Below are 14,927 nucleotides of genomic sequence, written 5' to 3' on the forward strand. Positions count from 1 at the left end.
ACTGCCCCCTCTCCCCCCCTCCTCCCCTCTCCCTCGTATCAGCTCGTGGAAATTTACTCAACAGCCTTTTGTGAAGCCATTCGCCGTTCCCAAGGACCAAGTTCAACCAACAACTTCAGGCGCCCCATGAGAATAAGGGAAAAGCTGAATAAGAAATAGCGAACGAGATAACGGAACTCAAGAGAACGAAAAGTAGTCAGTAGTTAAACAGCAGCCTCGAGTGTGACAACATTGCTTTGGTTACGCTCTCAAACAAGCAGAAAAGATCGTATGGTCAAGCTACCGTTGTTTTGGGACTAACCCAATAGACTTACGTAGGTCGTGGTTTGGGCGGCCAAAGAGCCTGTTCTTTGGTTTGTGTGATGGCCTGTGGAGGGCCAAACAAGTGATTCAAATGAACTTGACGTAGAACGGAGAGACCGATTTCATGCTCGTCTTAACGAGAAAGAAGAGCCACACGCCAAGAAAGTGTCTGAAGTGTTGTGGAATCGTCAAGGGAAACAAAGCGATGAAGGAACCATCAACTAAGTGTCTTTAAGTGTGGCAACTCGGAAAAAGTTCACCACCAAACTTCCGACAAGTTTTTTTCCCTTCACTATCTACGGTTGCAGAACCGCTGGAATAGGTTGTGTCCGACAATAGTCTCAGTGGTTGGGATGATGATGATGTTGGCAGTAAGAGCACTGCTACTTGTCCCAGTGGTGCTGGTAGTGGTGCTGGTAGTGGTACATTAACTAGCAATGCAAGCAGACGCAGTGGTCCAATTTCTTATGTGCACCTCGCAAACCATGTGGGTATCTTCTTCGAAGTTTTGCTTGCCAACTATCCGATTCTAAGACTAGAAACCCGCAACGCTTGAACTGGTCAGAATTACGACGACGAAAAGAAGACGGAGAAGACGGAAAAGACGAAGAAGCGGGACGATTATTCTCTGTCCCCGGACTGCTACGAATGGAGAACCAAGAGATATTGTGGTCAGACTTGAGTCAACCGACAATTCATGACAAGTTGATTCGACCAATTGTGCACGAGAAGCGACGCTTTCTCTCACTTGTCCCTTTAGCCGACAACATGAGGGAAAAAGAGGTCTGAGCATGTGTTTTCATGCGAAAGGACAAGATTTATCAGTGTCAAAGCCATAACAAAACTACCGAATTGACCACCATAAAATGGACTTCCTCTGGCCTTGACAGCTTGCATACGGCCAAGACTTGGACTTTTTTAGCTGGCCTTGTCAAAATCTGCAACTTTTTACATTTTGACGAAACCCCCGAATCGAAACTGCCAACCTACTTACCCATCCACTCACTCACTCAACCACCCACCCACCCAAGAAAACACGACCAACTCACAAAGCAAGCCAATGAAAAGTCACCGCGGAGCCACACACAAGGTCTGGTAGCCTTCGTCGAGGAATAGTCATATGAGATATGCTCGTTCAAATCGGAGGCAATCTACCTAATTGAGTGTGAAAGCGAAGTCGAGGAGTACACATAACACCGAGGACGAGGATAGGAATTTTCAGGGGCGATCCTTTCTTTTCCTGGTTGCGTTTACCTCGGTGCTTGGCCAAGGTTTCATTCCTGCACATTACAATAATGGTTTGGCGGGAAGGTAAAGGTTCACATCTCAAGACTACGCGTTGTTCAAGAAGTAAAAGTCCAGAAGAAATGGTGGTGTCTGGTAGAGACGATCCAAAGCGAGGACCCTATTGGAATGGGCCCAGGGCCAAGACCGAGGTGTCAAGAATAAAACATGGGTCCATTTCCATTCCAAAGAGGGAAAGTTACTTGGGGTTGGAGTGGGTCCACCCGGGACGCATTTCACTCGTGGCCAAAGGATGGAAGTCCAATTTCATGATCTTGTTTCTGGCTTTTTTCGTGGCCCCGGTCGTTGTGATCCCAATGGGTGAGTTTGTTTCTTCTCATCACTGATTGGACAAATTCGTATCAACATGGGTGGAAACTAGAAAAAAGCGGAGAAGGGTATTCATATCCCTCATATAACGTTGGGAAGTGGCTGAAATGACATAGCTTCTCATTTTTATTGCACTTTCCAAGACTAATCCCTTGAGCGAGTTTCTCTACAATGGCCAAGTGTGCATACTCTGGAAGATGGACGGACTTGGACGGCTTTTCCCCCCTGCCCAAATGTACTAGTACTATCGTACCCTATACGTTTATAGAGTATATAGGATATGGCAGAGCAGCACGTGGAACTCTTAGACAGAAGTGTTCTCCTAAGTACTTTTCGTTAGGCGCGGCCGCAGAAGGGTCCTCTGAGGACGTGGATCAAAGAGGGAGGATTAGCAAATTTTACGATTAGTCCACAATACTTCTGGTCCTTCTAGTTCCAGTCCGCCAGTTAGCGAGCCAGTCAGCCAACTAAAGCAATGGTGAGCTCGTCCGTGGGTAGGTTGGTTTGCCCGGACAAAGCTGTGAGGGGCAATTAAAGTCATTGCACCTGTAAATCTGTGTCAAGATTAAAGTCAGACGGACGGAGGGACGCTTGACGAGTGAGTCTTCATGATGGCTGATTATTTTTGCAAACTGACAGATTGGACAACCAACAAGAAAATATCGTGAGAAGGGGTTCGTTAATTGGTGAAGTCTCTTTATTGCTATTGGCTTGCAACGTCATGGTGCTAACTTACCTCAAGTGGCGTTAAATGGTATTGTGGCCACTTTTACAAAGCACTAATTGATTTGGGACTAACTTTGATTACGTCCGTGAAACATTTCGGTTTGTCAAGCAAGACAAGATGGCATCATCTTGCAACAAAATGGCGACATATTCTTTTGACAACAAAGGGTCTAATCTTTTCCAAGTTTTCGCCGCCACAAAACTGTGGGTCTTATAAAGTAGGGGCTTTTTAAACTTGATCCATCACAATTATTCAAACTTTCTTTGCCCACCAAGTGCAAATTGGCATTCAAATAGCATTTGATCGCAAAATAATAGAATCCAGGGCTATATTTTTCGACGTTTTGGAGCTACCTTTTGGAGCCAGGCAACAAAGGACGGCACCACATTTGGGATAAATGAGCGACAAATAAAAAGCGTTTCTCCCCCATTGGCCAAGAACTTCATTTTTTTCACGAAGAAGAAGAGCAAGAACAGCACAGTCCTCAAAGACAAGGATGGTGGGTGCACTTAGTGAATTACAATATTTGTCAAGTTGTTAGCTCAAGAGATGACAGGGACGTAGTGGAACCACTGAAATGGGTGGTGGTACTTCACTGAGCTCAACCCGATGAACTCAAATTCAACCACAACCAAAAACCAAGTGAAAAACCGAAAGGATGTTGCTTCGGAACAAACTTAGACGTTGGGAGATTGTGATAACGCTTACTTTTTAAGGTTCGGCTTAGATTATGAATTTGCAGGATTCTCTCTCTACTTTATCAAGTTGAAACCACAGAAAGAGCCGAATTGCCCGGCTTGGTTTGCTTTTTGAACCATTTTCTCTTTGCCATACAAATTGAATTGGGAGAGCAAGTGAAATGACACTCTTGGAAACAGATATCGAACTTGGCAAAAGGAGCAAAACCCGGGACTACCAGTGAAATGAACTTATCGTTGGTGCAAATCAGCCTAAGCTGAACAGTAAGGCAAGAAATAAAAATTCAGTTTTGAGGAAAGGAGGGAAAGAGTCAGAGATACACTTGCTCACGGAGGTGGTGGGTGTGAAGGCTTTAAGCGACTTTTGCTGTCCTTTCCTTTCCGCCAGAAAACAAAACCAAGAATAGCTCAGGTCAAAAATGCTAACCATAAGCCAATTCAGACTCTTAGTTAGCTCATATTACATAAGATCAATACAAGTAATATGTAATGACTAACATTCTCTGCAGGTGTCAACGCGGTACCCAAACTTCACTTCATTGAAGAGCCCAGTCAAGACGTCCGATTTTCCAAATCCACAGGGATTTCCATTCGATGTGTGGCTGTGGGCGATCCTGATCCGGTAATTCACCTATATTCCTTAGATTTCATTCTGCTCCTTGTTACGGATTGTGTGAATGTCATATCGCCTCCTTTCCTTACAGACCTTGGAATGGCGTGTTCTACCCTCTGGTTCCGCTTTGACTTCGGCTCAATTAGCCAGTGCGTTATTGTCTCTTTCCGAAGACAACACAACTTTGACGTTCCACCCATTTTCCGCGGAACGCTACTCATCCCAAATCCACGCTCAACGCTTTCAATGCGCTGCCACAAGTTCTAATGTTGGAACCATTGTTAGTGCACCCGTCAACGTCCGTGCGGGTAAGGATGGGTTCAATATCTGCTACTGGAGTTGCTCCTATAAGCATATGTTGGGATGTTTGGAGGTGGTGCTCGGGATTTTGCCGAAATTACTACGATGATGAAGGGTCTGATGATTGGATTAAGTGTAATTGATGCTCCAGCTTTGAAGTGGCCTTCCAAATCTTTCGGAGTGGGTTTTTTTCTCTTCCGAGTATTTGAGCTTTCAGCTTTCATCCATAGGCCTGCCTGGATTATGGAGACGCCTGTCCTTGAGCTTTATTTGGTTTTATTATCTAGTTGTTGGAGGACCACCACTGCTCTGTGCACATGTATCACAGAATGGATAATCAAATTGAGAAGTTTTCTTATGGAAGGCCTTGGTTGGATTGCTTCCCAATCTCTCCGTTTACTTCATTGGGAAATTGATACGATGCCTTCAAAGCCGCCACAATGGAATGAGACAGACAATTATGATGATCAAGAATAATTTATGTTTAGGATACGACAGAGAGATACACGTAGGGCTACTATATGTCGAAAAGTTACACACAAAAGCGTTTTTTCCACAGATAAAGAGGCTCCGAATCTCAGAGCATTCTAGATGATATTTTAAGCTATTATGGTGGATTTTTGTTCTGGCAATCCTTTGTCAGGAAGGTGATAGGTTCCAAGGGAACTTGAAATGACTCATAACGTGGTTGAAAATAGAAGATCATAAAATCGTTGGAATAAACTTCAATCACTAAACCATAAGGCTTGATAAAAAAGGGTTCAGTAGCTTGAATGAAAAATAAACCGGCATTTCCAAATAAAGGTGCAAGGAGGATCCCCAAGCTCACTCCTTTTCCCACATGTTATACAATGCTTTTGAACCACTATATCGTTTATTGCTAACGCATTCAAATGGCGTGATAAAAAACCTAATCACATCAGCACAGTAAACAAAAGTAAGGACAACATATCGCATTCATAGCAATATTGCCAAGGTATTATATGGTTTCCCTGGATACTCTTGTGGTTTTTCGTTAATTTTCGGTTAAAAAAATGAATTGGGTGTGTGCCACCAGGAAGTGATTGAAGTGAAGAAAGGCCGAGCGGTTTTCTCCCTCACCAAATTTGCGCCATGATGGCGTTTTTGCGATCTCTTTGGAATGCTTCACTGTTTTTTTTTGCCCACGACCAAAAACGATTTTACCGAGACTTAGAGCCCCGCCTCACTGCTGGGTCGATCCCATGGTCCATTGGGACCGAATGAAATTCCAATTGTTCCTGTTTCGGAATCTGAACCTTCACACCGTCCAGTCAATCACCTCACGATTGGAGTCAAGTCGAATTGCAAGCGTCTCAAATGTCGTTTCCGGATGATTTAGACAATTGCGAGTCAACGCCAACATAAAGGAGGATTCATCTGGTGGCTGCTGACTCAGGCCAAAAACCCGATTGATTCCTTGATGTTTTCTTAAAGATTGGACAAAGTTTTAGCAGTGGTTTCGATGACTTTTACTCAATCAGTCTAATGGGAAGCTGAACAAATCAAGTGGCACCACTACCACCACAATCACCTACTTCAATAGTGGAGTCTTTCTATCTGTGGCACCCACTTCACCCAACTGGAAACACTTTTCCCATTGGCAATTCTAGTCTACTGGCATGTCTCTGAGTCTGAATTGCTTATAGAGAAGAAGGGCCGTTTGATGGTGTGTTCCATTCTTCTTCTTCTTCTTTCTCTGGCTTCAAGATCGACCACTTCCTTCTCTATGTACCCTCGAATGAGGAGGGGACCATGTGTGCAAAAAAGAAGCATTGATTATCCCTGGGAACCCGAATGAAATTAGTCGTGACTCCAATTTGGCAGACCCTAGTAAGAGAGGGAAGGAGAGGGATGGTTCCAGTGCGACGAGAATGAATTCTCTGACTGACGGGATCCATCCTATCCGCCATCTTAGCAATGAGTCCAATTCTCTGACTGAGCCACTAGATATGAAGCCGAACGAACGAACCTCCATCTAGTCGGCGAGGAGGCCCAGGAGGAAGTGAGACCAAAGCCACGTGGTGAGCAAGAACACCGTGTCAAAGAGACACAGCCTCGAAGAGCTTAGAAGACAGAGAAGAGCTTCTTCGGCTTGGATCATTATGGAAAATCGTATTTGTGGGGCCAAAATTGGAATGGGACATTGGAGAGCGATTCAAAGCCATCCGGACGGACGGAGGCATGATTTGAAGGGAGGGGAAGAAAAGAAGGAATTTGTCGAACTTCATTTGTCAGACCGCTCTGGAAGGCCACGAAAACTAGATCAAAGAAGAACAGAGAGTTTTCTCAAGGATTAGAGGACCACCAAAATGTAACAAAATGATCAAACAAACAAACAAACGTGCGTCAAAGAACTGTTGGTTGCTGCCTATCGTTAGGACAATAGTATTACTGATATGAACTGAACCAACGAAACCGCTTTGTCTTTGGCAATTTTAATGGTAACAACCATTAAGGTGTTCCCTCCATTTTAAAGCAATTCATTATGAATATGGTTTAGCACTTCATCTTTATTTTTATTGGTCGCTAGGTCTTGCTATGTTTGATTTACTGAAGTGTGTTTCCTCATCAATTATAAACAATCAGGCTCAAAGAACTAATCATCCGTTCATGATAATTTTGTTGAAACACATGCATGCAGATCTCAAAAACGGAATGGGTTAACGCCAAGTTTTGCACGTATACCAAGAGAGATTCCTGTCGTAATTGTTTCTGAATAAGATATTGTTTTGAAACAGGGGAATAGTACTGATTCAATATGTTCACCATCTCCTTATATAGCAAAGATCACATTCGGTTTAGTACGGTCGATAATACTACATATAACCTTTCTTTCCCTTTCAAACGTATTTTCAAGGCGAATATCATGTCTAAGATCAGATGTGACAGTTAAAAACATTAGTCTCAATTCATTATTTCTGAGCAAGAAGGCAGCAAAAAGTTCACTCACTTCTGAAGTTTGCACAATTTCATGTTCTTTAACATGCACTTCTTAAAGTTTGGGAAGTAGTAAGGATTTTTTATTTCCTGCCTGGATTGGGTTTGTGATTACTAGGATGGAGTAAGAAGAAGAGAGAGTCACCCAACTAAAAATAAGTGGAACAGCAGCGGGCTTCATTTGCCTTTTCTATGGAAAGCTGGGAAAATGAGGGAAAGGGGAGGGGATTTCATCAAATAATGCATTGTGTGTGAAATGCAATTAACTTTGGCTTAGCATATCCAAAGGAAGGACCGAACCAAAGAACAAGTCATCGTTGAACATCGTACTTGATGATGAATTTCATTGTGAACCAATACGTCTGACGTTAATTATCACATTCGCCACATGATATTTTATCAACTCCGAGGAAATCGTGCGATGGGCAAGGAGCTTCTTTTTTTCAAAGCAATGTTATTTGACCTTGATATCTATTGATCCCATGATTTGATTCGTATTGTCATTGGGACACCAATAAAGTGGTCTGTACAACCAATCCAGTTCGATGTCTTGATCTGTCAAAGTTCAAACTTTCTTGACATGATCTTTCAGATCACTTGCAGCTTTCTCGTCTTGGGTTAGAAGTTCTTGCGTTCCTGTAAAATTATCATCACCAATGAATGAATTGATCCCCCTTTTGCTTTTGGTCATGACCATGTATGGTTGCTCGAGCTCACTTAATACTCTAAGCAGTATTGATGGAGAAGTCGTTAGAGTCATGCCCGGCATTACAACCATCATCGTCCGTTTACTAAGCCCTGGGAATCATAAAAAACTCACGATCTGTGCGCTTGGTGCCGAAGCGATGTTGTGATCCACTGTGCGGCGGTTGCCCTCAGCATATGGCAACTCTTATGGCGAAGGGAACGATCCAAGGTCCACAAAGAAGATAACGTTTTCTTCGGTACACCACTGTGAACCCTCTGTGATTGTGCCTCGTGTGTACCGTTGTTGTTACTGTATGCTGTGCGTACGTACAAGAAGTCAAAACAAAGACGAAGAAGGACATTATGATGGAACAAATGTCCTTGACATCTGGAGAAGGAGAACATCTTCAATTTGTCATGACTTGATTGCGACACAAAAAATTACATCCCCCAGAGCCGGTTGCCAACGGCTAATGATTAAGTGATTTCAATTGAACAACTATTTCTCATTCTGGATTAGCACACATGTCGGAATGAGTGGGAGACAGACTGGGCAGGAAAGCTCGAAAGGATTTCGTGTTGATCAAACGGTTTTTGCACTTTTCTTTGGACGTCGTTTTCTCGCTCATATCTTTCACCCTTTTTAATTGTCATTGGAATTGTCTTTGATTGAAAGCCAACAAGGACTAGGTTACAAGCAAACCCTTTCTTTGAATCCTTGATTGTTTTTATTAAGTTCTGAAACAATAAGAAAACAAAGGTTTTCACACCCCCAGTTCTAACAAATTCTTTGACCCTTAACAACAGAAGTACATAAAAAGATATTTCATTGACTTTCAGTTGTGGATCAGGATTATGAATTGCAAGTCTATCCGTCGTATGCCTACTTAGGAAATACAGCCGTGGTGAAATGTCTCATGCCTCCGTATGTGAAGGAATTTCTGGAAGTTTCCACTTGGATGTGGGGATCTGAATTAATCACATCTGACATTGAACAAGGTCTGTGAGTCGATTTTGGTCCGTACCCTCAAAGAGGCATTAGAAACTCGATCCAGTACGAGCCGAGTTCCACGCTTGCTTGTGCTTGTTTGGTTTGTTCCATCATTCACTCACTTATAATCCATAGGCGGAAGATTCTCAGTTTTCCCCGATGGCGAGCTCCACATTCGCAATGTGACAACCCGAGACGGAAGTGAATCATTCCGATGCCTGGCCAAACATAAACTCACGGGAGTGAAGACTGCGAGCTCTATCGCAGGAAGGTAAGCCAAGTACTTCACAGTTCCATCATAAATAGTTGCTGCAATGGTTTTGGGTCAAAATTGCGAAAACATGTCGAATCATTGTTGGCCTAAATATTGAGCACAAAAGCACAAAAATGTACGTTTGTCCTTGGTGCAGGAAGCTCGTAAATCATGGTAGTAAAGAAGGCTGAACTTTGAACGTGTTGAGCAATGTTTTGTGGACCGACATGTACAATGCTGTACATATCTGGTCGACACACACGATATCAATGGTGGGTTCACAAAATTTTCATTTTGTTCTAACCTCGATTTCCCAAAACATTCACAAGAACAATACCAACCATAATCAACAACGATGAACACAGGAGAGCTGCTATTGTTAGTTTCAATAAGAAATTCGAGTTGCATCCTGAAGCAATGCATGTTGCAAAGAAAGACGCCGAGTTAGTCCGACTCCATGATTCAATATCGTTTGTCCATATGGGTTCCAGCGGCTATTGTTGCAAGATTCGTAGCTTGGCCACCCTTTCTGGACGTCTACACTCCGTTGTGGTTGGTTGGTTTGTGCCTCACGATGATAACCAACATGAAGAGAAGTAACCACTTCCTTCTAATAGAGACCTTCATTCGGAGATAAGGAAAACAAGTCATGAGAAGAAAAAACATACAATACGTTCAAATTGATGGACAGGCAAAAGTATTTCAACTTTCCTGAACTTCAAATGGAGATGAATATTTCTTGTCAAAGTCGGATCTACCAAAGCAATATTTCACCCGGCCTAAATGAAGTATCAAACAATTGTATGCAGCAATATGGACCATTCTCTATTCTTTAGCACTCTATCTCGCCTCTTCACTCCTCCTCCAGCCTAGATTAGCTCGTTCTCATAAATTTTGTTCCAAGAATGCTAACTCGACTGTTTGGTGAAAGCATCAGCCATGATAAATACCAAAAAGACAGACACACAAGCACGCCAAAACTCACACGTGGCCAACCCAGCGACCAACCGACCCAACCCAGACACCAAACCACCAGTATTGTTTCCATTTCCTGGATGAGTGTCACTGCGGTAGGGTGTTTGCTTCCTAATCCCACCTAGCACTTACTTGTTTTCAGGTCCTTACAATGCAATTCGGGAACGTTGAACATCTTCAACGGTGATCGGTGGAACTCATGCTTTGTAATGGATGGGAATTGGAAAATTCTTGAAGGAACTATTCCACCAATAAATACCCCCTTCAGTCCCGAAAGAAAGGTCTCTTTTTTTGGTTTTGACAACATCTACCGAATCTCTCTTGGGTCCGAGTCAGGCAGAGAACAGCAGAGACCGGATTTTTAGGATTGTAAACAGAGAAATGGCATCATCATCAACATGATGGGAGCTCAAGAGCTGGATGGAGCGACGGGATGGAAAGGCGAAGGAAGGGGAGAAGGAACGAGGGAACAGAAGACGACAAGGACAGGGAGAAAGAAATGGGAAGGGCGACTACAGTCAGTAGGAGTGGTTCTGTGTTGAGTTGCTGAAAGAGGATGTTCCAAAATTCGCCAGAGTTCTTGATGGCATTGAATGTCTCACTCGAGATGCTAGGCCAGATGCAGAGAGGGTTCTTAAACTTATTGCAAAAACAAGATCTTTTATAGAGGACTCTGCCCGCACAAACATTTCTTTTTTTTCTGAAGAAAAGGCGAAATGTCAGGTAAATTGCCAAAGGTCATGAAAATCCACTTGATCTGAAAGGTTGTCATGAGAATGGTGCTATGGAGGAGTTCGTCAACTGACGAAGAGTCTCGCTGGTTTTGTGTTATCCATTAATTTACTCGTCGATCTGTTTCGCTTGTGGTCTCCAGTTAGCCAGCAAATTTGTTGGAAATAGGTTTCTTTGACAACCTTTAAAGAACGCCATTGAATGGCGTGGGAGAGAAGGCGCTGGGGAGTTGTGCATTGATAGTATTTGAAGAATCGATTTCCTAGCCTTTGATGTGCGTGCATCAATGCTGTATTGAATTATTCAGAAATTGAGCATGTTCATGGAATTTTTCCTTTTCCTATCCTTCCAACAGATGATGGGTAGAGTCCATTTTCCTTGACTTTATCAAAAGATTTGTCATGAAAAAGTTGCAGAATCCTTCAAGATTTAGCTTTGATCTTGTTGAGAAAACTCCAAAGCTGCCGTGACTTTAACTTCTTATCGTCTTTATTTTCTGGTCTTCCAAAGACCCAAATCTGTCAGTAGATCAAAAGACCGAAGACCTGAAATTGCCAAAAGAAATCTCAGCTATAAAAGAGCAAGCTCACACAGCAAGACATAAACATAAAACCAAAACGTAGGATAAGAATACAAACGAAAGACATGTCGACTTACGAAATGAATACCATTGGGAAACATGAGTGCAATGATTACTGATTGTTAAATAGTTGCTTTATCGTTTCAAGTACTTGCGGTTTTTACCAGCAGGACCGGAAGACTGTCAGATGAGATTTACAACTCAAAAGGTTCACAAGTGCAAGCTCACAAATGAAGTTGTTAAAATGTAATCAAATGTACATTGGTGGGTACTGGTCGTCATGGTCCTCATAATAGTCTTCAAATAGTAATAAGTTCCTGTATTGAGAGAAGCAACGAGAAACCTCTCTTGGTCCGGAATATAAATGAAACGCCTACATAATGCTTAAGTGTTCACCATCCAACCGTTTCTTCCGGGAAGGGAAGGGGGTGGGCGGAACCTTCAAGAGGGGTATTTCTTCCTTTGACTGTTCCAAACGGAACAATCAAAATCGACTTTCCATGCAGGAAACGGCATCTAATCAAAAGAAGCATTGAGCCGAGCGGGTGAACGGGCATATGGAGGAGCGCAAGAAACCGGAGAAAAAATCTAGGAACCAACCGAACTAAGGGAGAAGTCGAGGGAGGACATGTTAGATTGGATCAAGTATGAGCTCTCCAGGGAAGAGGGGAGAATACATAGTGGGGCGAGCGAAAAAGGGGCCAAATGTCAGACTACCCCTTGGTCTAATGGGCAAAAGAATCATCTATCTTTTGCTTGAGTAGCTTTGGCTCATTTTTATACCATCTTTGTATCAAATAACTTTTATGACATAGGCTGAGTAAGTTCAAACCTCAGCGGAATACCCATGGACCCGAACTTGGCCCGTTTCTTTTAACCCACCTTGGTCATGGATCATCCACACCCTAAATAGGCAAGCCCCAATTTCTCCTTGGGGACAAATATGGAGACGAAAAGTTTTTCAAGAAGAATGAAAGGGATGTACGAGTAAGTAGCGACGATTCGCCGTCCCACTTGACGGAACTGGCACCAAATAGGCAGGCCATTGACCTCAAGAAATGGGCTCGGTTTGATTCGATGGATTGAATTCAGTGATTAATGTGCTTCATTAAAATTGCATCAATGATGGTAGATTGTGTCTGTGGCCTGGTTTCGACCATCTTCTTTCTTAAAAGTCACAATCTCCGTTCAAGAAGAAAAGCTGTTAGTTGTACCGGGTAGTGCAATAAACATGCAACATTCACCCAATTATCACGAACAGTGCCACGCTCCTTTGGCCTTTATACGAAAATTGAAATGCATTTAACCCTCTATATTCAAGGTGCAATTGTTGGAGGTAGTTTGAAACTATCAAAAACATCTGGATGTTTTCCGCCAAAGAAAGAGAACATGTGTACAATATTGTTGTTGGTGGCCCCGAGTATTTCCCCATCACTCTTGCAGTAGTGGGTCTTTTGTCTCCAAGTTTACCTTGGTGTAATGAATAGGGTGAGAGACACAAGCAATGTTAATTACTTCATCCCAGCTTAAAAGCCAAACTATCCTCTTCCTCTTGGAAGGTACGTGCAAAAGATGAATAGTTATGGCGAATGGCTTCAGTTCACCCTCTGCTCCCTTAAGTAAGTGCGAAAAGCTAAAAGGTAGTGAGCAAGGGGAGATGAGCCAAACGAAGATAAACCATGTCCTCGGGTGCAACTCTTTGTACCGACTGCTACAACATAGTACCAACGGACGAATCTCCTCGTGCTCCTCTTCCTCCTCCTCCTCTTTGTGGTATTTGCACCCAGTCTAATAAAGAGATATCACCCGAACCCCCCTTGGCCAACTTTCCTCGCCGACATTGACTGGGTATTTGGCTCGTTTAAAACAGTCAGCACGATGATTTACTTCTGCCCCACGATGTCCATCAAACCCCTTCATTCGAAAGTGTACGTCTTTCTAGGACATTGTGAGCATCAGATTCTTCTTATATCACTCCAAAGTAAACTAATTCTGCGGACCGGGAGCAAAAAGCCCATTATTGAGACAGCATTCCATCTTCAAACCGAATGTTTTTCTCCCTTTCATCTTGTGAAATGTCTGGGACGCAGACGTAGACGAAGATGTGATGAGATTATTTTTATCACTTTCCTCTATTTCTTTCTTCTCATAGACTCACCGTTCAAAACATCCTGGAGGCTGGAACAATTCCCGTCAGGATCCCAAGCACTCGTTCCCACATTAGAGCCAAAGTGGGAACCACCGCGGAACTCCCTTGTGTCGGGATTGGTCTGCCAGTTCCAAAATACACGTAAGCGGCTTTCTCCACCTACTGCAAACTTTTACATCTTGAATCAACTCACCTTTATATGTATTTTTTGCTAACTTTGCTAAAATATCCCCAATGAAGGAAATAGATTTCTCTATAATCATTCCACCAGCCTTGGGAAGCTCGTCATTCAGAGCCAGGTGTCCGTTAACACGCTATGATTCGATGCGATGACAAACCATGTCTGAGTGCGCGCGTGCGCATGAACCTCAATCTGATTTGGAAACTTCCTCCTCATTCACGCTTCATCCACATCAGAATTCACTTATCAGCTTACTGGGTACTTTCATGGCAGGGGCTCGACCTCCCTGGAATCTCCGCAGATAGCGAGTGGTCCCTGTGATGAGGGTTTGCAGTTCCCTCTCTCGAACTCCCCTCTTCCCCGTCCTCAGCAGCTCAGTCATCGGCTGAACTAAAGAAGTTTGTGATATGACGGGATTCGAGAAAAGCGACAAACTTTTCCACTTTTGCCAGTTCATGCATGACCAAATGATAACATTCATTTGGCAGCCCCACCGGCACATGGGATTTCAAACCATTTTTTTTCTGAGCATGTCAATAAGACGTCACGAAAATATCGGTGGAACTATTTACGGCACAGATCGACCCACAACAGAGATACATAAATGCCACAGTTCGTTTCCTTCTAACCACGTTTGTTAGCTCAAGGGCAAAGTTGTGTTTTTCCATGAGGTTGCCTGTGCGCCGAAAAAATGTTGCTGTTGTTGCTGTTGTTATTGTTGTTGTTGGCGGTGCCGTTGGTGGTGGTGGCAGACATCCAACATCACCTCACCCACCCATGTAGCAAGCTATCATACCCAAGGCATCCCAAAGGCAAACCCACCAAACCCATTCACCCACGAACTGAAACCCTTCGGTACCTTCGCTTACTACCATGCTTCTTCGTGCATTGACCACTTGGTCCAAACTGCATGCGAGGAAGAAAGAAAGAAAAAAGTCCCAAGTTAATCGTGACTTGCATCAAAAATTCCGAAGGGGCAAAAAAGAGCTTGAAGAACACAAGACTCGGTTGATGTCCTTCTCTTAAAGCGAAGATAACATTGGAGAGTGCACGAACAAACCAACCCAACCAACAACCTTGCCTGGGAGGGACTTCCCAAGCCAAGCCAAGCCTTCGTTCTCTCTTTTGTTTGGACTTGGGGTCAAATTTCTGAAACTCACTCACCG

At 43.3% G+C, this 14,927-nt stretch overlaps 1 protein-coding gene across 1 annotated transcript in view; it reads left to right on the plus strand.

Moving 5' to 3' along the window:
- The first annotated feature begins 1,889 nt into the window (after positions 1–1,889).
- Positions 1,890–14,927, plus strand: part of LOC131886670 (cell adhesion molecule Dscam2-like) — a 38,149-nt gene continuing 25,111 nt past the window's right edge. Inside the window, exons 1-6 of the mRNA XM_059235067.1 lie at positions 1,890–1,908; positions 3,852–3,964; positions 4,047–4,263; positions 8,741–8,899; positions 9,027–9,162; positions 13,584–13,721. Of these exons, the coding sequence (XP_059091050.1) occupies positions 1,905–1,908; positions 3,852–3,964; positions 4,047–4,263; positions 8,741–8,899; positions 9,027–9,162; positions 13,584–13,721 (767 nt within the window). The 5' untranslated portion in view covers positions 1,890–1,904. The remainder of the gene's footprint in view (positions 1,909–3,851; positions 3,965–4,046; positions 4,264–8,740; positions 8,900–9,026; positions 9,163–13,583; positions 13,722–14,927) is intronic.

Source organism: Tigriopus californicus, chromosome 9 (assembly GCF_007210705.1).
Source record: "Tigriopus californicus strain San Diego chromosome 9, Tcal_SD_v2.1, whole genome shotgun sequence".
In the NCBI taxonomy this organism is placed as follows: Eukaryota; Metazoa; Arthropoda; class Copepoda; order Harpacticoida; family Harpacticidae; genus Tigriopus; species Tigriopus californicus.